This window comes from Nicotiana sylvestris, chromosome 5, assembly GCF_000393655.2.
Source record: "Nicotiana sylvestris chromosome 5, ASM39365v2, whole genome shotgun sequence".
Taxonomy (NCBI): domain Eukaryota; kingdom Viridiplantae; phylum Streptophyta; class Magnoliopsida; order Solanales; family Solanaceae; genus Nicotiana; species Nicotiana sylvestris.
This window is the reverse complement of record NC_091061.1, coordinates 131,174,461-131,194,581: the sequence shown is the minus strand read 5'-3', so window position 1 is coordinate 131,194,581 and position 20,121 is coordinate 131,174,461. Positions and strand designations below refer to the sequence as shown.

The 20,121-nt window shown below is 37.5% G+C and overlaps 2 protein-coding genes across 2 annotated transcripts; both read right to left on the bottom strand.

Moving 5' to 3' along the window:
- Window positions 1–272: 272 nt before the first annotated feature.
- Window positions 273–6,654, bottom strand: LOC138869316 (uncharacterized). Its single transcript, XM_070146925.1, has 3 exons — window positions 6,487–6,654; window positions 522–1,022; window positions 273–470 (listed from the first exon to the last, which is right to left on the bottom strand). Exons 1-3 carry the CDS (start codon window positions 6,652–6,654, stop codon window positions 273–275), a joined length of 867 nt encoding a protein of 288 aa, XP_070003026.1.
- Window positions 6,655–8,386: 1,732 nt separating this feature from the next.
- On the bottom strand, window positions 8,387–10,243 carry LOC104239356 (putative ETHYLENE INSENSITIVE 3-like 4 protein). The gene has a single exon (XM_009793978.2). It carries the CDS (start codon window positions 9,960–9,962, stop codon window positions 8,439–8,441), a length of 1,524 nt encoding a protein of 507 aa, XP_009792280.1. The 5' UTR covers window positions 9,963–10,243; the 3' UTR covers window positions 8,387–8,438.
- Between the last annotated feature and the right edge of the window lie 9,878 nt (window positions 10,244–20,121).

The window sequence follows — 20,121 nt, the reverse complement described above, 5'->3', positions numbered from 1 at the left end:
TATCAGAATGGGACCAGGCAAAACAATCCACCATTAGTTTTTAAAAATTCAATCAACTTACCTTTCGTGTCGTGGCTTAAGTTGGCCCCAATGTAGACTTTCCTTTCAGGCCATTGTGCAAATAACTCTACAGCCTCCAGTTCTTCAATTGTTGTTTTGATATTTTCATTTTCTTCTGGTTCTTGAATGGAATCGGGCCTTGAGTCTACATCTGTTCGTCCTTGTTCAGTTGAGGCTTGTGTCATGGTATCCTCAACTGGATTCTGTAATTGCTACTTTTCTTCGTTTTTCGTACTTGAATCTGCTACAGAATTGATGCTCCTGGAAGTCTGTTGATCCCCATGGATTTGACGTATTCCCCACGGTGATGGGAATTTAACAACTTGATGTAAGGTAGATGGAACAACATCCATCTCGTGAATCCAAGGTCTCTCGAGAATCATATTGTAAGCCATTTCCATCTCCACAACCTAAAATTTCGTATCTTTGACAACCCCTTCTTCAAAGGTTGTAAGTGTTACCTCACCTTTTGTCACAACGCTCGAATTGTCGAATCCAGACAACGTATGTGCCTTAGGTACTAGCTTATCTTCAACTTGCATCTCGTTTAGTGCTCTTAGAAAAATAATGTTCACGGAACTACCTGGATCAATCAAAACTCGTTTCACATTAGTATCATGTACAAGTAGAGAGATTACCAGTACATCGTTGTGAGGAGTTAATACGCCGTCCGCATCTGCATCATCAAATATAATACTTTCTTCCTCCAAAACATGTCGGACCCGCTTCCCGTGAGTAATTGTAACTTTAGAAACTTTATTGGCCACCGTATATGTCACGCCGTTGATTTCCTCGCCCCCACTTATAACATTAACGGTCCTTTTCGGAGAAGGAGGTTTAGGGGGCTTCATGTATGCTTGCTTACCTTTTTCACTAAATAATTCAGTAAGATTCCCTTGCTTTAATAGATGGTCAACTTCACCTTGCAACAATCTACAATCTGTCTTTTTATGACCATGACACTACTACAAAAAAGGCCTTTGGCGGCAATAAAAAACAACATTAGCGGCAATAACAATAGCCGCTATATTATTTACCGGCAATTGATGTTTAGCCGCTGAAGCCGGGGTTGGTAAAGCCTTTAGCGGCATTTTCTATTGCCTCTAAAACACATTTTCTTTAACGGCAAATATTTGCGGCAATTATGATGGCTGATAAACCCACTTTTAAAAAGGCTAATAATGCTCTTATAACGTCCATTTTTATAGCCGCTAAAGTTAAAATATTTGTCACTAAAAGTTCATACTTTTAGCGGTAATTGTTTTGTGGCAATTAGAGTGGAAAAAATATATCTTCTAAAAACGTATTTTTATGCCCTTTTAGCGTCCATTTTAATAGCTAGTAAATTCAATTATATTGCCACTAAAAGTCATCTTTAATAGCAATATAATGGCTACAATATTCCCTTTTAGCCACCATTAATAATAGCTACTACATTCAATCAAAAAATAATGCAAATAACAAAACATATCAATATTAATTCATCAAACTGTAATATATCTCGTTAAATCTTAACAAACAAAAGGAAGTACTTCCAAAATATTAATATCACAATAACTTAAAAAAATAAACTTAAATTGTTTGAACTAAATAGCTAATGTCATTATATAACTAATCTTTACGAAGTACAATCTTCAAATAATTTCTGCAACTCTTCATCATATTGTAATATTCCACCCGCTAAATTATCGAACATTAGACTGTATGACCTGAAATTATAAAATAACTAAGACAATAAATAAAATACAATAATCCTCAATTCCAGACTAGTTGGAGCTTGCTTGAAATTATAATTAGATAAGTAAATTCTTCCATATAGTAAAAGAGAACGCACAATGCTCATGCAATGTTGGGAAGAGAAACTGTGATAATCATGAACTGACCGAGACAGTGTCAGGAGCAACTACATCATACTACAGGGGATAACCCGTCAGTTTAGATCTTTGTCATGTACATGTATTTGAAAGACATTAAGGAATGAGAAAATGGAATAACAAAATAACAAGAACATCAATATGAGAGATGATATGGGACTGGATATTTTATTTGTCAAAAATACACAAAGCAAATCAAAGTTGACAAAACTCAATTCAAGCTAATGGTTGCATGAATTCAAACACTGTAAAATTATGTTAGATATATTGATAGAATTAAAAGGTAAGAACTACAGAAAATCTATTGCTTTGATGAAACTCATGAACTACATCTCTTCAATACCAGAGATTAAACGAATGATCCGCAGAGATTTTCAATACGTTAAAGTTCCTTTTAAAGACATGACTTTCCTAAGATGTATTTCAGTCATGCATGTCTGTCTTAGGGAAGCATAAAGAATGCCTTTCAAAATGCCAATCCAAGTAAATATTGTGTGATAATGAGAAATAATTAGCAGGAGTAATTTATATGTTACCATCTCAATAAAAAAAAACTAGGGAGTTATTTTTGCCTTCTATCAACCAAAACATACATTTAACCATTTAAGCACTTCATAACACTACAATAATATTAGCGATCTTTGAGATATCACATAATCCTAAACTTGGCAATAGCTATGATGAATAATGCATAGTGACAATAAACATTACAGCAGTGACACAATAGTTAGTGGCAGCTGTAACAAATAACTCATTCCTAGCAGAATCTGATAATAAATCACCCACTTCTTCAGGCAAGAAAATAGATAAGCTCTTTATCATAATTAGAGACCAAATTTGAATGAAAACATCTACTAAAGCAAGAACTAAGTTCCATACTATTTCAATGAGGTCTATCCAAAAGGAAAGCATGAACTCCTTAAAGAAATTTGACTTCTAAAGTATAAATTGGTTCCTAGTATACCTAGTTAGTCATATGACATAGAAAAAGTAACTTTACTGCTTCATAAAAGATATCATTAAGTAACTGTATAATTCACAACACCATCAGACCAACAATCCGAGTAGTGAAAAGGTAAATTATCACAGCTGCGAACCAACTATTTATTAAATACCAATCTATACAAGTTCATGGACTTTCTATGCCTAAAAGCAGACCAAACTCTTGCAGCTGCCAAATAATTCCTATAATGCTATTGAATGTAGTTATGTATTATCACTGTATGGCCTATGACTGCTCTGTCTCATAGGTCGTTCACAATTGGAATTATCAATGGTATCTTAATCTTAAAAGAAGTTTAAAAAATGGGTTTCAACTATTAAATATTGACTGACTTTTTTTGAATCAATAATAAGTATATACTGCATGAAATATGCATGTAATTTACATTTTTATCTACTTGCGGCGGAAAGGTGGCTTCCTTAAAAATATGGTAGACAATGGTGGCAGGGGAGGTACTGGTACACGAATTAATAAGTAGGAAGATGAATTCAATCTATAAAAGCTGACATAAACACTAGTTTACAACTCTTTCATCATTAAAGTCTTTCTACATGCTAAACTTTCAAACATCATACTATATGACCTGAAATAATAAAACTGAGCGAATGTCAAAAGATGAAATCTGATGTAAAAAAAAATTATAAGTCTCATAAATTTATTGTCAAAGTAGCTCCCAACTTCAAACACTTCTAGATAATCTTTTGTAAAAGACAATGTTTAGCAATATTTGCTTAGCAACATTGCCTTAAGTTTCGCAAAATATGAAGCAACAAAAATATCTTAGAAGAAAATATTTTAATCCTTGCACCCCTGGAACTTCTACCCCTATGCTTTGGCACTTTGCTATCTTAAACAAACAACTTCACAACCAACTGCTCAAAAGCAAATGTTCTAATAAAGATTAGTCTTGTGAACCTCATGAGACTTGCTTTAGGGAGAGAAATAAGGATAAATACTCTCAAAAGAATCATTTATTGATGCCAAATTGTTTGAAGGATATAAACAAATATAGAAACTGATATATCATCCTGTAAATTCACTTTGGGGAGACTAAAATATACTTGAACTATATACTGAATCCTACTAAAGAAATAAATGAACCTCCTTTACCACAACTATTTCAATGACATAGAGGCAACACTAATACTATAAGGACTGAAACAAGGACATGTAATCTATGATCTATTTAGTATTTTTTCCGTGTTAAACCGCACTCTATTATCGATCACCTTAATAATGATCATTAAAAGATTATTATTATTAGAAAGAAATTCGAAATCATTATAACGATAAATACTTCAAATTATTAAGTCCACTTTTTAATCCATGAGCTTCTTAATCTCAGAGTATTACAATATAAGTGTAGCATATTATTGTAATAATACCATAACAATTATATTACCATCTTAGAGCACAAAAAAAAAGAACGGAAATAAATGGGTGAACTAACTTGAAGTTAGTGAGGAGAAGCAGAGCAACCACGGGCTTGAATACCAATAAGATCTTTAATTAAATCATTTTCTTCTTTAGGACAATAACAAACTTTAACCTCTTGTTGGTCTACAACACTATTAAAGAGTTGATTACATAAAGCATATTAGAAGAAGACCAAGTCATCAAGAACTGAAAAGGTAAAATATCATTAATGTAGTATATATTTTGGTTGGATATAGCATTGTCTGTATTAAAGAAGGAAAAGGGGCTAAGAGACCTATCACTGCAGGACTCAATTCAAATCCTAAAGACATCATGTTATCAAAATATATCTTCCAACACCTTAATAAGCTATAGATGCATTGACGAGCTTGGTATTGATATTGTTTCTTCAGCTGAAATTGTTCGTTTAACAGACTGCTTCGTATTCCCAATAACAAATATACAGATAATAAGTATCACGTTTTAAGACAAATAAGAAGTATTCTACATAATAGCTACAACCTCGATCCAATTCTTAGAGATAGACTGATAGATGATCAACTGTACCTATCCTTTGTCAATTAGAATCAAACAAGAATTTGAGTCAAATATTCTAACAAAGTCTAGTAGCAATTAGTATATCCTGTTTGTTTAAATGTTAGGAGTCAATTTGGTGATCAAAACAAAATGGGTTTTTATAGGCGCACACAAAAGATTACTTTCCTTAGCGACCCTTCAAACTAGAGAAATAAAGGCGCACACAAAAACTAGAGATATCCATATATGCATGAAAAAGTTACTACATCAATAAATAGAAAAATTCAATTTTAGTTTCAACAGAGGACCGGAAGGCCAAAGGCAATAATAGAGACTCGGAGACCAAGACTTTGTTAGCTTTCCTTCCCAATATAAAGGTAGATGAGCTCTACAACATAAAAATTTAGAGAATTCTTTGTTAATTTCATATGTATAAGCACCAAGTGTTCTTCTTAACTATTGTTTTACATTTTAAAGCATCCCAGATTTATAACAATGAATACAAATCAGTAACTGAAAAATAGATACCAAAAAGGGGAAAAAGAATCTCAAACTACGTCACTAATATCTCTGAAATTCACCACTCTCATGTAAAATCAGATCCCATCCAGCATTGTGAATAGAACTTAGAAAATCCATAATGAACAGTAAGAGAGCAAGAAGTCCATCACAAAAAATTAATAGAATCTACATTGATAGTGAATGAATAAAGTAAAAAAATTACCAGAAGACCAAATCTGAGAGATCGTACCTCGATTTTCTTTCAGTTCGAGGCCACCAAAAATCAATTTTTTCTTAATTTACTAATGTGTGGCTTACCCTCTTTATCTATTTATTTGTTGCATCTCCGAATGTTCTTTTACGGTAGATAATCAGAATGATGAGTTGGGTAACTAGGGATGGTGGTCGGGTTGGTGAGATAACTATTAGTTGGGTAGTGATGTCTGAGCAGTACGATGGAAGACCTTTCAAAAACTTTTTCCTGAAATTATATTTAGTTCGTGATTTACATTTGGAGGGAATATGTAAATTTTATTGGAAAATATTGGTGGGAAAGATAAAACATTAACTTCAATTAGTGATTATTAGGGACCATTCTTTTTAATTGCCAGCAAAAAGATAGTTTCTCCTGGCTAATGTGCATTTGTCGGTAATATCCCTTCGTCAATAATAAATTAGTGACAATTAACTAATTGCCACTAAATGATTGCCGTTAAAATGACTTTTTGTTGTAGTGTGATCGTTGTGAAATTCACACCAGTGGTCAGGATTGTGCATGTTTGAATTTGATCTCATTTCTTTTGGTCACCGCACCTTATCACCCATGCTTCTAAATACGGCTACTAGCTCTGAAGTGCTTACATTAAAATTATAACCACCAAATCTTGCCTTCAAGTTCCTATCATCATCTCGCGTCTCTTGCGTGTTTTGATTGTTTCCAAATCTCGATGATGAACCCGACTCTCTATTCCTCGATCTATGATCAAACCTTGAATTATCATACTTTGATCGTGAGTCGTTTCCTGCTGGGCCCATGTACGGATCATATCTATTTTTACCGGACCTTTTTTCGGTTTCTGCTCGTCTCGAATTCACCTTCTCCTTTTTCTGAGATCGGGAGATAGTATCTTCTTCTATCCTTAGCTTCGTTTTGTATCTGTTGTAAACATCATTCCAGGTTGTTACTGGAAATTCCCGCAGACTTTCCTTGAGTCGTCTCGTGGCTTCCGAGCTTTTCTCATTCAAATTACTGGAAAAAGCCATAGCTGCCCAGTTTTCAGGTACGCGCGGTAACATCATCCTTTCACGCTGGAACCTATCCACTAACTCTCTAAGCAACTCTGAATCTCCTTACTTAATTTTGAAAATATCTTCTATTCTTTTTTCCACTTTTTGAGCCCCCGAATGTGCTTTGATAAATGAATCTGCAAGCTCAGCAAAAGAATTTATAGAATTTTCGGGTAAGAAAGAATATCAAGTTAATGCTCCTTTGGTGAGTGTTTCACCGAATTTCTTGACCAATACTGACTCAATTTCCTGTTTGGTTAAATCGTTGCCTTTCACACCAGTTGTGAATGCAGTCACGTGGTCTCGTGGATCAGTTGTGCCATCATACTTTGGAATATCAGGCATCTTGAACTTCTTCGGGATCGGCAACGGAGCAACACTAGGCTTCCATGGTTGTTGTGAGTATTTATCCATGTCTATTCCTTTGATTACAGGTGGTACTCCCGGTATTTACTCTATGCGATCGCTTTGCTCCTTGAGATGCTTCTGCAAGGTTAAAACTAAATTTTGTAAATCAGAATTAACTATGTTACCTAGTTCGCCATCACGAGACTCGCTGGGAGTTCCACCAGTGCCTGAATTAACGAGCCCAGAACGTGGGTTTTCTAAAGTATTCTGATTCGAAGTTGGTGTTGGTGGCGAAACTGGCAACTGGCTGGTAAAAGCTCGGAGAGCATTACTGACTTGTTGAGCAATTAGATTCTTCAGATCATCATCGAGTGCTTGTTCGTTCACAACTCCAGTATTTTGATTTGCCTCAAATCCGTTTGGTTCGCAATCCCGTTGTTTGTTTCAGAGCCATCTGGAGTTCCTTCTCGTGACTAACGTTGTGAATCACGCGGTGAGGGAAGTGGGGTCCTGTCACCCGTATCATTCTCCTGATTTTGAGGATCTTGTTGGTTGTTGTCGTTGTTATTTGACATGGTAAGTTTTTTGGTGAAAGAATTGATTAAGAAAGCAAACGATTATCAGATTCCCGGTAACGGAACCAATTTGTTTAACCAAAAATTGGGATTTCGGTCAAAGCTTATTTTAGAAGAACTCGGGTTACTGATAATCAAATAGAAATAAGAATAATTGATAAATAGTAGATGAATATAATGCAAAGTAAATCAATATATTTCAATTGTATTTCCTGTCCTTACAAATGATCAGTCTTCTCCTTTTATAGCTATCTCTAGGTAATACGTTTTGTTTCTACCATAACAGAGCCATTATTGACAATTAATGGCATTTAATGACCTTTAATGTAACGTTATAATTGGTAATCATATTTGATTCATTACAGATTCCTTAACATTTTCCGTATTTAATGCCCAATAATACGTATCTAAACCTCATTTACTATTAAAATCATTCTCTTTAATCATAAAGAGATTCAAGCGTCTATCTTTCTGAATATCTGCTCGTGCCTGTTGAAGCTCGTGCCTCTTTGATTATTCTTTGTCACCTATCCTCCTTTGACTGGTCCACGTGTCATGACGTGTCATCTTATAATAATTTCCATATATGAACATAATTTTTTCCAATACATTAAACTTGTGACCTAATTGTTTCAAGGTTCTCCGCCATCTATAAAGCATGATAATGTCAAAGGGAAAAAAATGAGCATTAAAAGAAAAAGATAATTATACTAATTTGTTATATATGTCCATAAAGTGTGTCTAAAATAATAAAAACAAGTAATCTAGCTACGAATATAATTAACTAAATGTTGGAAAGAAGAAAACAGAAACAGAAAAAGCACTAATGGTTTATTTTTAAATGGAGCTTGTATCCTCATATGCCAAATCCCAAACAGAAATCGGAGCTTGATGATGTAGAACACCATCTTCTTGTGGAGTAGCATTCAAATTCATGTTTCTATAAGTAGAGGGATCATAATGAATTTGTTCAAGGACATTGCCTCCCCAAAATCCTTCGAAATTCTCCACAACTGATCCTCCATTAGCATTTTGTGATGCATTATAGCTCTGGAAGCTCCTTTTTATATCCATGTTCACCCAATCATGTTGCCCATGGCCAACCATTATTTCTTCATTTGGAATTGGTTGTGCTTCAATCAAGCTGGGAAAGTTGTTAATGGACAGGTCAAGCAATTGATCCTCCCCCTTGTCGATACTATTTTCGCGAACAAGACAACTTTTCTCGGAGTCAATTCTTGAATTCTTGCATGGTAATCCCACCCCTAAATCACTTTGCGCGCAATTATTTGAATTTTGGGTAGCAAAAATTTCATCCTCCGTGTCTATTTCACTCTCGAATACCCCTTTCCTTTTCTCCTTTCTCCTCAAAGTAGAGCCATCAAACAAATTGACATGATTACCAATTTTGGGTACTAAAGCAAGATATTCATCTTCTTTTCCCTTATTTTCTCCTTCCTCCTCCTTTGATGTTGAAATTTTGAGAGCTTTTTCAGTGAGCTTGAGAAGGACTTCTTCGTGATTAACAACTTTTGACCAAGTAGCTGTTTCTTTAGCTGTCATCTTGTTTTGCAAACTCTTGGATTGTTTGACCAACCTCCTCATCCTATCCAAATTAGCAGACATATGTTTAATAATAGCAGCCAAAACACTTACTTTCCATGCCTTTTTCAAGTCATGTGGTTTCTTGTAAGGTGGTGGGCCTAATTCTTGCGCAAAACCTTGATCACCCCACCAAAGTTCCTTCCCTGTGGGCCACCAAGGTGGGGCCAACCCTTTATCCAAAGGAAACCTCCTTTGTGGAGGTATACAATGTTGCATTAGGGCAGAAAGTAGTGAGCCTAAAGTAGTATCTTGCAAGTCTTGAAGAAGATGCATGCATGAATTAGGATCCAATATATTTTCTTCCACTAATTTAGGCAAGAATGTAGCAATGGCAGCTGGGGCATTTTGTTCAAACTTCACCTTCTCTTTCCACCACTCCCTTAAACTATCCGACGAGCCGGTTACAGGCTTCCCTTTTTCTGGCACGATCCCATAAACGAAGCCTTGACCGTTGCAAATCTCCATGATTTTTACCATGTACTTGAGGACTGAATCTTGAGCTCTTGACATCTTTTTACGACGCGATTGTTCTTGCTTAGCTTGTGAGTCGTCGTCTTCATCACCCTCTACTAAATCTTTGCTAGAAGTGGAAGTATTGATTTCCTTCTTGGTTTTAAGCTTCTGCATACGCATCCGGTCCTTCCACATGCGCCGTTTGAGATCATCGTAGTTGATTTCTTCATCATCTAATTCTTGGTTCTCTTCCACTTCGCTCATTGGGCTCAAAGGCTCTATAATTTCTTGAAATTCAACCATGTTTGATTTCGAGATATATAGCTAGAAAAAAGAAACGAAAATATAGCTAGCGAGACCAAAGTAGTAGATGTATCAAAGAATGTGTACTATGTGTCTTGAGTCAAGAATGGTGAGACAAAGGTGAAAATGTTTATATTCGTGAAATATGGCGGTGAGAAATGAATAAAATGAGGAGACAAAAAGTGGCTCTTCCCAAGAGTGAATGGAGATTTTGGAGGAAATTAGGGAAGAAACTGATGAAATTGGGAAATGGTTGCAGCTCATGTGAATAAGCAGAAAAATGCAGAGGTGAGGACTGATGCAATTAGGAGGAGAGAGTTATGTCATATGTATTCGTGGTTTATCTTCGCGTTTGCATGCATGTGAAAACACATGGTTTTCGTGCTTACTCAGCATCGATTCATCACACTTACTAATGAATTCAGGTCTATATATAATTTGCTTGTATAAAACGGCCCTTTACCTAATGCACCAAGTGCTTCGCAATTTATGCCATGTTACTTGAAATTAAAAATCATAATCTAAAATAAGCCATATATACAAGTTGTGTGATTATAAATCATCACATTAAAAGTAAAATATAAAGTTTAAATTTAAATAAGATTACTAAATACAGAAATGTGTCTTCATTTTTTAACTGATTAAACAAATTGATAAGGATGGAGTATAACTAAAGTGATCGAAATTTTTCTACAATCTTTTGAATGTAAAACTGTCGTATGTTTGGAAATTTGAAAGGTTCTGATTCTAAATGGTCGATACCAATACAGCGGACGGAATTCAGAATAGTCAACAGTTTTCTCGTTGATGGACGGAGAGGGACTTTGAGTTGAACTCTCTTGAGAGTATTACCCTTGATTTCTGTGCATGTGCGTATTTTAAAGCTACACGTCTACTTACTATATATAGAAAGATTGCTCTTACGAAGTTGAAACTTCCTCTTATGTAACTTCTTGACTGGCGATTTTTCTTTTGACCGGGGGGAGGGGCTGTCTGGACTTACGCTATTCTAATATCATATTCTGCTTTATTTAAGAAATAAAGGATCAAGATTTTTGAAAAATATAATTTTAAATATGTCATAATAATTATATTATATAATTATAAAAGCAATAAAATGTAAAATTTAAATTAAATATTATCCAAATTTATAATGTTATTATTCTTTTGGAATGAATAAAAAAATATTATCACATAAATTAAAATGGAGGAAGTATATTGTGTACCCTCCCACTTTATTTTGTCCTTCCTAATTTTCATTGTGATCCATCATCTTTAAGATATAAACTCATTGTACCCCATAGAAAATCTTGGGATGGAAATACACCTAGTTAACTTTTGTACCAATTGATATATATATATAAACATTCCGATTATCATTTTTATGCACAGAAAGATTTGTTAAATGATTACAAATTCATCAACAATTTACTAAGTTTGATATTCTTGTTCGTTATGCATTGTGTGAGCACGTGATTTTTGTTTACACGACAATTACTTCAAAAGAAATCGAAAAATAAAAATAAATGGTCTTGTTGTACAATTTTTGGAATTTACGGGATCTTTGTGGTAGTTATTTGTAGTTTTGTCTGTGATTGTTTAGTTTTATCAAATAAGAATACAAAAATATATGTCGCGTGTAAGTTTAGGATATCGTTCTACTATTAGAAATTAATCAAACCATAATCTGGTTTTAAAAGGAAAAATCACAAAAAAAAAATGCATTTTTTATTTGTTTGTTTGTCATTGTGTGATTTTATTTTAATTAAAAGTTTAAAGGGTGTGATAATTGTTGTTAAGTGTTAATTAATATTTGTGTAATTTTATTTTAATTTTTATAATTTAATTAGGAATTGTGTTTAGATTAGAAATTAAAAGAAGGAAAAGAAAGGAGTTCAAAATTGAAGAAATTCGGACTTGGGCTTAAAATTGAGACCAAGAATCAGGCCCAATTCATTTCATGACCCAGTCCGGTCCCCTGATCTCTATGACCTCACCAAATGACGTTGTTTAACGCCTACCAGATCTGGACCGTTGATCAAACATATCTAACGGTCTAATTCAACTCCCATTTTTAAACCAAACGACGCCGTATAAGGATATTCAATCGGAGTCGTTCATCCCTCCCAATCCAACGGCTCCCAAGCTTTCCCCAGATACCCGACCCACTGATACCCGGTGTCACACCTCCTTTTTCCGCGCCCGCGGGGGCGCAAGAGAGTTTTTTCCAATTAAAGGACAATCGAAAACGGGATTTATTTATTTATTTCAGAGTCGCCACTTGGGAGATTTAGGGTGTCCCAAGTCACCAATTTTAATCCCGAATCGAGGAAAAGAATGACTCCATATTACAGTCTGCGTACCAGAAATCTGGATAAGGAATTCTGTTAACCCGGGAGAAGGTGTTAGGCATTCCCGAGTTCCGTGGTTCTAGCACGGTCGCTCAACTATTATATTCGGCTTATTTATCAGATTTTAAATACAATTATGAACCAATGTGCCAATTTTAACTTGTAACCGCTTTTGTCCTTCACTGCTAGTTTATAGGACTTGCAACGTCGTGAAAACATATCTCGAACCACGTTACATCAATGCACCCGTGGTTATTGACATATCTCGACTTGGTTGAGATTTGGATTTGGGTCACATAAATGTGCACCCGAATTAAGGAGAATAAATTATTAAGACGCGCCTAAAGCGACTAACGTATTGTTGTTTTGGGGAAAACCGTAAAATTTGCTAAACGGCCCGTCCAAGAATCTAAGTAATTAATACATATATTTTGTGAGGGCCCCGCAATTTGTCCCTTTTATTTGGCGAGGCTCGTCTCATTTTATTTTTATTTTTTTTTAAAAAAAAGGATATCCTATAGCAACTACGTTTCTTGTCGCGTTTGTCTCTACTAATTGAAAACAGAGATAGTCCTAGTTAATTACATGCTTGCTGGTTATTTACAACAGGATTCAAAATGCTTTTATAGAACAAGAAAATATGACTACGCACACGGACAACTGATTGAACATTACGGGCCCAAATCCAGCTCATGCGGAATGGGCCAGACCTGGGCCACTGTTTGTTCGATGAGGGCTTGCTTGGTCTGTTTCGACCTGGGCTCGACCCCTGTGAGGTTGAGGTCGTGAACTTGTTCTTGGTTCTATAGGCGTTGTTTATTAGTTATAAAGGGACCGTTTATTAAAGGGAAAAACAATTAACTAAGGATGAATAGTTTTCGTGCGCTCCTAGACATGCTAATCACTAACACAATTAATTTCTAAACTGCAGCCTACTACATGGTTGAAAATTTTTATCCAACAGCCTACACGCACAATCGGATGTCAAATTACCCTACATTTACAGTTGCTATGTGTTAAAGCTAACCCAGTATCCGAACAAAATATAGGCTATCATACATCACAGATCATTCAGTGTACATGCTATACATAAAATAAACTATCTTCAACTCTTCTCTTTGTATTCATGCTCAACCTCAGATTACATTGACAGTATTAGTCGTGTACCTGGATGTTTGGACAATAGACAGGAGAAGAAGAAAGATGTCAGCAACCGGCAACCAAACAGCAAACACAGCAACAACAACCAACAGCCCACAAACGACCCAACAGCAATTTCAAACGATGAAATCCATAGTGGTCGAGTACCCACCAATCGATCCCAGAGACAGAATAACGAGACAGTCGAGAAAACTAGACTATTTTGATGCAATAGCAAAAGAAATTCGATAGTCACACAAGCTCAGCAAATAGCCAACACAGCTTCGATAATCAGTAAGACTGAACTCAATCCACAACACACAGAAACTTAGTGTAGTAACAATCACAGCAGAAGATACACAAACTTCTCTTAATGGAACAATAACAGCCCCAGTTCGAGTGACTGACTTGGCCAGAACAGCTTAAACAACTTAGTTCTTTGTGCAGTTTTGGACAATGTTTTGTAAAAATGCTCTGAAAATTTCTTTTTCTTTTCAGTTTTCTTACTCACCGAAATCTCTTAAGACTCAAAAGAATAAAAAACCTTCCTTTTCTAATGGAAGGTCCTCTCTTTTATAGCCTAACCTTCACACTTTACAGTCTGTTTTACAACTCAAAATTACCCCCCCCATGTTGCTTTTCCACTCACTTGTTTTAAATAACCAAGCCCCCATGAAATCCCTGACAGCCCCTCTCTCTTTTTTGGTTGTTAAAGTGTACTGATCACTTGTTTGTTTAATCAAAGTATGGGCAGTAGGAATATAATCTGACAGCACATGCTGTCCGATTATTTTAATTCCTTAAAGCAGACCATACACATGCTGCCCACAGTCCAAACCAAATGGCGTTGTGTTTAAAAACCAAAATCTGAATCTGCCATTATAACCTTTCCCCCTAGATGTTCTTTTAATTTAATTTGAACAAAATCAATAGGCAATACAATTCAGTTCCTAATGGGACTCAAATACGATCACAGCAGAAATAAGCAATACGAATCAAGTTGTTACCATTTAACGATTGAAACTAATTGACGACATATATCGACTCGACTATATTAATCGTAACACATAACAATCAATCGTTCATATGAACAACACGTATAGAGTCCCGAATGACTTCAGACCAATTTGTTCAAACACTGGGAACTTATGTGAATTAAACTCGTTTGACGACTAATATATATCACAGGGTATATTCAGAACACAAACAGAAGACAATTGGCCAAATAAAAAGGCCTTTAACAGAGATGGAAGAAATCCGACTGAAAAATAACAAAATAACAAACAAACACAAAGAAATATGATGACAACTTAATTAGAACCAAACAAAGAGAAAAGGAAACTTACTGAAAAAGTTTGAAATCAAACGGACCCAAATCAAACTTCGACTTCGAACTTTTGAGGCCGAACAAACTTTAATCAGGGTGTTCTCACATGAGAACACCTTGATTAAGGTCTATTAGACCTCAAACCTATGTCCAAACCGGCCGGATTCCCCAAGTGCATGTGTTCTAAAGTCTGGATATCCAGATCTGGATTTTTGGGAGTTGTGGGTAGATTCGGACCAAACCAAGTTTGGTTTGGTCACGAGGAAGGTCAGGGGAGTGTCTGGTATGAAGATGGGATGGTTTGGCATAGATCCGGGTTCGACTCAAATCTTCAAATGAAGATTCGAGACGAACGAAAGTGATTCGAGGCTCGTGGTTAGTGGATTCGTGTTCAGGTCAGTGAGGTGGTCCTAGGGTGTTCAGGAGGCGGTCATCGGCGTTCATGCCGCCGGCTTTAATGGCGAGGGATACTGGGGCGGCTGCTAGGGTTCGAGGATGAGAAGGGGTTGGGGAAGGAGATGACTGAAGGGGGGGTTCGGATAGGGGGTGCGGGGTAAAGGGCTGAGTTTATATATGGGGGGGTTGATTGGATCTGAGCCGTTGGATCATACGATCTCAACGGCTTGGATCTGAGGGTGAGAAACAAGACGGGGTCGTTCAGTAGTTAAACGGGGTCGTTTGGTTTAAATGAGGGGTTGGGTCGGATTGGTTATTGGGTCGGGTTTGAACACGGGTTGTTGAAAAAGGTCCTGAGCCGTTGGATTGGCCTGGACGGACGGCTCAGATCGAACGCCCTATACGGCGTCGTTTTGGGGGCGTGCCTGGGCAGGCCTGGTTTGGACTGGGTCTTGCCTTGGCTTTGGGCCTCATTTTGGGGCCCAATCCGATTTTCCCTTTTCTTCTCTTCTTTTTTTTTCTTTTTCAAATTAACAAATTAAACTAAAAATTCCTAAAAATTGTAAAAATTAAAATAAACTCACACACATATTGGTTAGCACCTATAACAATTAACACAAAATGAACAAAATAAAAATAAAAATGGTTAGCTCACAGCTGAGAATGAACGATGCACACATACACATTTTTTTTGAATTTTCTTTTAACGACAGGCCTTTTTTTGTATTTTTGTTTGATAATGACTAGATGCAAAACGGACAGACTCACAAACGATTAACAAAACATGTCACGGAAAGACCGAAAAATTGTACAGCGAAGCCCTTTGCCGCTATTTTTATTTTCTTTTGGAGCAATTGTCCGTGAAGCAAAAATCACGTGCTTACAGCTGCCCCTCTTTGCACGAAGACACGAAGGGTTTTTGCGCAAAGATAAAGCGAGCGATTTTTGCCCGTCCGAATACTCCGTGTGAAGCATTTTTTGAAAATGATTTGACCGAACCTTTGCTTCAGAGGTTTCCTACATATCCTGGGCTGAAACAGGAATCAGGTCAATGTAGTTCGGGAAATTTTGGTAGCTGGGACTACCGTGCGACTGTAGTGTTTGCTGTTGTTGTGCGCTGTTGTATGCTGCTGTAGGATGCTACTGCTCAACCGATCTCCCTATTACATTGCTCTAAAAGGAAAACAAGAAGCTAAGTTAAACTGAGGATCCTGAAATTTCATCCATCTTCAACTTGTTCTTGTTGCCTTGCTTTCTTGTCGGCTAATGCTTTCCTCCGACGCCTTTATTTTGTGAACTTGGAGATGATGCTGGTCCTTCACCTTTTCTGAATGTCAGTTCTCATCACTTTGCTTGATTTGCTGGGGACACGGCTTTCTTCTTTAGATCTTCCAATGGTTTCTTCAGTGGTATGGCTTTTCATCAGAATTGTTATACTGGGCATGCTACAACGTTCCCAAACTACTTCTTTTGAGACGCGTTCCCTCTTCCCTTTGAATGTGCGCTTGCTTTTGCAGTTGTCTGCTTCTTGGTGCTGGGGATTTTATTGTTTCCCGTTTTGGGGATCTCTGTTGTAAACTTCTGTCTTCAGGTGGGGTGACTGATTCCAAAATCTAGAGCTGAATGTATTCCCGTATTATACTGGTGGGCGACCTAGAACTTAAAAGTATTCCCGCATTATACTGGTGGGCGACCTAGAACTTAAATGTATTCCCGCATTATACTGGTGGACGACCTAGAACTTAAAAGTATTCCCGCATTATACTGGTGGGCGACCTAGAACTTAAATGTATTCCCGCATTATACTGGTGGGCGACCTAGAACTTAAATGTATTCCCGCATTATACTGGTGGGCGACCTAGAACTTAAAATGTATTCCCGCATTATACTGGTGGGCGACCTAGAACTTAAAAGTATTCCCGCATTATACTGGTGGGCGACCTAGAACTTAAATGTATTCCCGCATTATACTGGTGGGCGACCTAGAACTTAAATGTATTCCCGCATTATACTGGTGGGCGACCTAGAACTTAAAAGTATTCCCGCATTATACTGGTGGGCGACCTAGAACTTAAATGTATTCCCGCATTATACTGGTGGGCGACCTAGAACTTAAAAGTATTCCCGCATTATACTGGTGGGCGACCTAGAACTTAAAAGTATTCCCGCATTATACTGGTGGGCGACCTAGAACTTAAATGTATTCCCGCATTATACTGGTGGGCGACCTAGAACTTAAAAGTATTCCCGCATTATACTGGTGGGCGACCTAGAACTTAAATGTATTCCCGCATTATACTGGTGGGCGACCTAGAACTTAAAAGTATTCCCGCATTATACTGGTGGGCGACCTAGAACTTAAAAGTATTCCCGCATTATACTGGTGGGCGACCTAGAACTTAAAAGTATTCCCGCATTATACTGGTGGGCGACCTAGAACTTAAATGTATTCCCGCATTATACTGGTGGGCGACCTAGAACTTAAAAGTATTGAAATTGTTTCCCCGTTCTTCCGAGAAAATTTTCGACAATCGGCAGAAAATTTTCTGCCCCGGTTTTTGGTGACTTCCATGGCGGTGCATCTTGCAGCCATCATCAATCCTTTGTTTTCCTGCAGCAGACAAAAGGATTTAATCAGTTTTAATCGTGGTGGTAGAGGGTGCCTTTCTGGCGAGCAATTTTTCTTTCTTCCTTTTCTTGCTCTTTGTCCCCATAATTGGTTGGCGGGCAAAGTTGCCTGTTGGGGTCTCTAGCCTGCTGGGGATTGGTTTTCAATTTATCCCCTTTTCTGCTTTCTTTTAAAACACATGATGTGGGAGTCTGCTTCTAACTCCCGAAACCACTCCCTTTTGGAGCTTACTTCTTCCAACATTTCCGAGCACAATCCCTGCATTGCCTGGGGCCGGCCTTTTAAGACTGTTTGTATTACCCTGCATTGGGTGAATTCCCCTTCGGTTTCTGGTAGTAAGCTTCGACAAATCCTTTAAAGACACATTTTAGGAAAAGAAATAAAGATATGGAAAAGAGAAAATCTTTCTGAACCAATATTTTGTGGGAGGAGACAATCAAAAGAACTTATCTGGATGACACAACTGGTCCCCGTGATCATGACATGCACCATAGATTCCCGACCCAGTCTATTTGTATCAATCGATTCGCCCGATGGTCTGACTTGCTGGGGATGATAAAGGAGTGTTCACTTCGTTTCGTATGTGGTAGCTTTGCTGATCTGTCTTGCCGCCTCACAGTGCCCTTCGAGGGGTTTTCACTAATGAGACTCTCTCTTTTCTCTCATCTCCCGGCGCCTTATGGTGCCTATGAAGGTTTTCACCAATAAGACTCTCTCATTTCATATCCCTCATCTTACATCGCCTCTCGGTGCCTGCGAAGGTTTTCACCGATGAGACTCTCTCATTTTATTTCTTTCGAGGAATCGGGGTGTTGTAGATACGACCCTCTCTTCCGGGGATTCTTTTGACTATCAACTCATTCCCAGTCTTACGATCCTTTTCTTTGCTGGGGATCGGTGTATTATTCTCGGCCTTATTTGCCGGATTTGGCATCTCTCGAACATTGATCGGGAGGTCTTTTGGATGTCGATGTTGGTTTTGGTGTGGGATTGAAAGAAGGCTAAAAAATGAAAACAACTTGAGGGGTGATGTGCTACAACTTTTTGGAATCAAACCTTTGTTGGAACTTAAAACATAACTTCTGCCCCAGTTTTCTTGCTTGGGGAATTTATTTATTTTTTACTCTTATGTTGTGCTACGTGCGTTACGCACGCTGTGTCTATTATGCACACTATGTACATTATGCATCCTATATTTATTATGATGCATACTATGACCGAGCCGTGAGGCGCCTACGTATCCTCTTTGAGGAATCAGGTCAAACGTAGTTCCCACGGTTTTATATTCCTTGATTTTTCTTTTCTTTCTTTTCATTTTCTTTTCCTTTTCTTTTTCTTTTTCTTTTCTTTTCCTTTCTTTTCTTTTTTCTTTTTCGTATCTTTCCCATTAGTGATTCCAAAAGAGGGGTATTGAAAGAATTTGCTTAATGCTCAAAGGGGGAAGCGAGGGTTAAAAGTGTTTGGATAGAAGAAAGAATTGCCTCCGTCATCTCATTATTCAACAAATGCCAAATACAAACAAATAAACCAAAATTGCCATAATTTAAAGAAATTACGCATAATATCTCTTGACTGCATCTGAATTGATAGCCATGTCGACACATCTACCTTCGACATCTGTCAAACACAAAGCACCGTTGGACAATATTCTGGTCACGACATAAGGCCCTTGCCAATTTGGGGCGAATTTGCCTTTTGCCTCGACCTGATGTGGGAGGATCTTCTTTAATACCTGCTGCCCTACTTCAAACTTCCTGGGGCGCACCTTTTTATTATACGATCTTGCCATTCTCTTCTGGTACAGCTGACCATGGCACACTGCTGCCAATCTTTTCTCATCTATCAGGCTCAACTGTTCCAATCGAGCTTTGACCCATTCATCATCACCAATCCCGGCTTCAGCGACAATTCGGAGGGACGGAATTTCGACCTCCGCTGGTATCACGGCCTCAGTCCCATATACCAACAAATAAGGAGTTGTGCCTATGGAAGTCCGGACGGTAGTGCGGTAACCCAACAAAGCAAAGGGCAATTTCTCGTGCCACTGTCTGGACCCTTCTACCATTTTTCGCAGTATCTTCTTGATATTCTTATTGGCTGCTTCGACTGCTCCATTTGCCTTAGGACGATATGGGGTGGAATTGCGGTGTGTAATCTTGAATTGTTGGCATACCTCTTTCATCAGGCTGCTATTAAGATTCGCACCGTTATCCGTGATGATCACTTTTGGGATCCCAAATCTGCAGATGATATGGGAGTGAACAAAGTCCACCACTGCCTTCTTAGTTACCGATTTGAAGGTTTTAGCCTCAACCC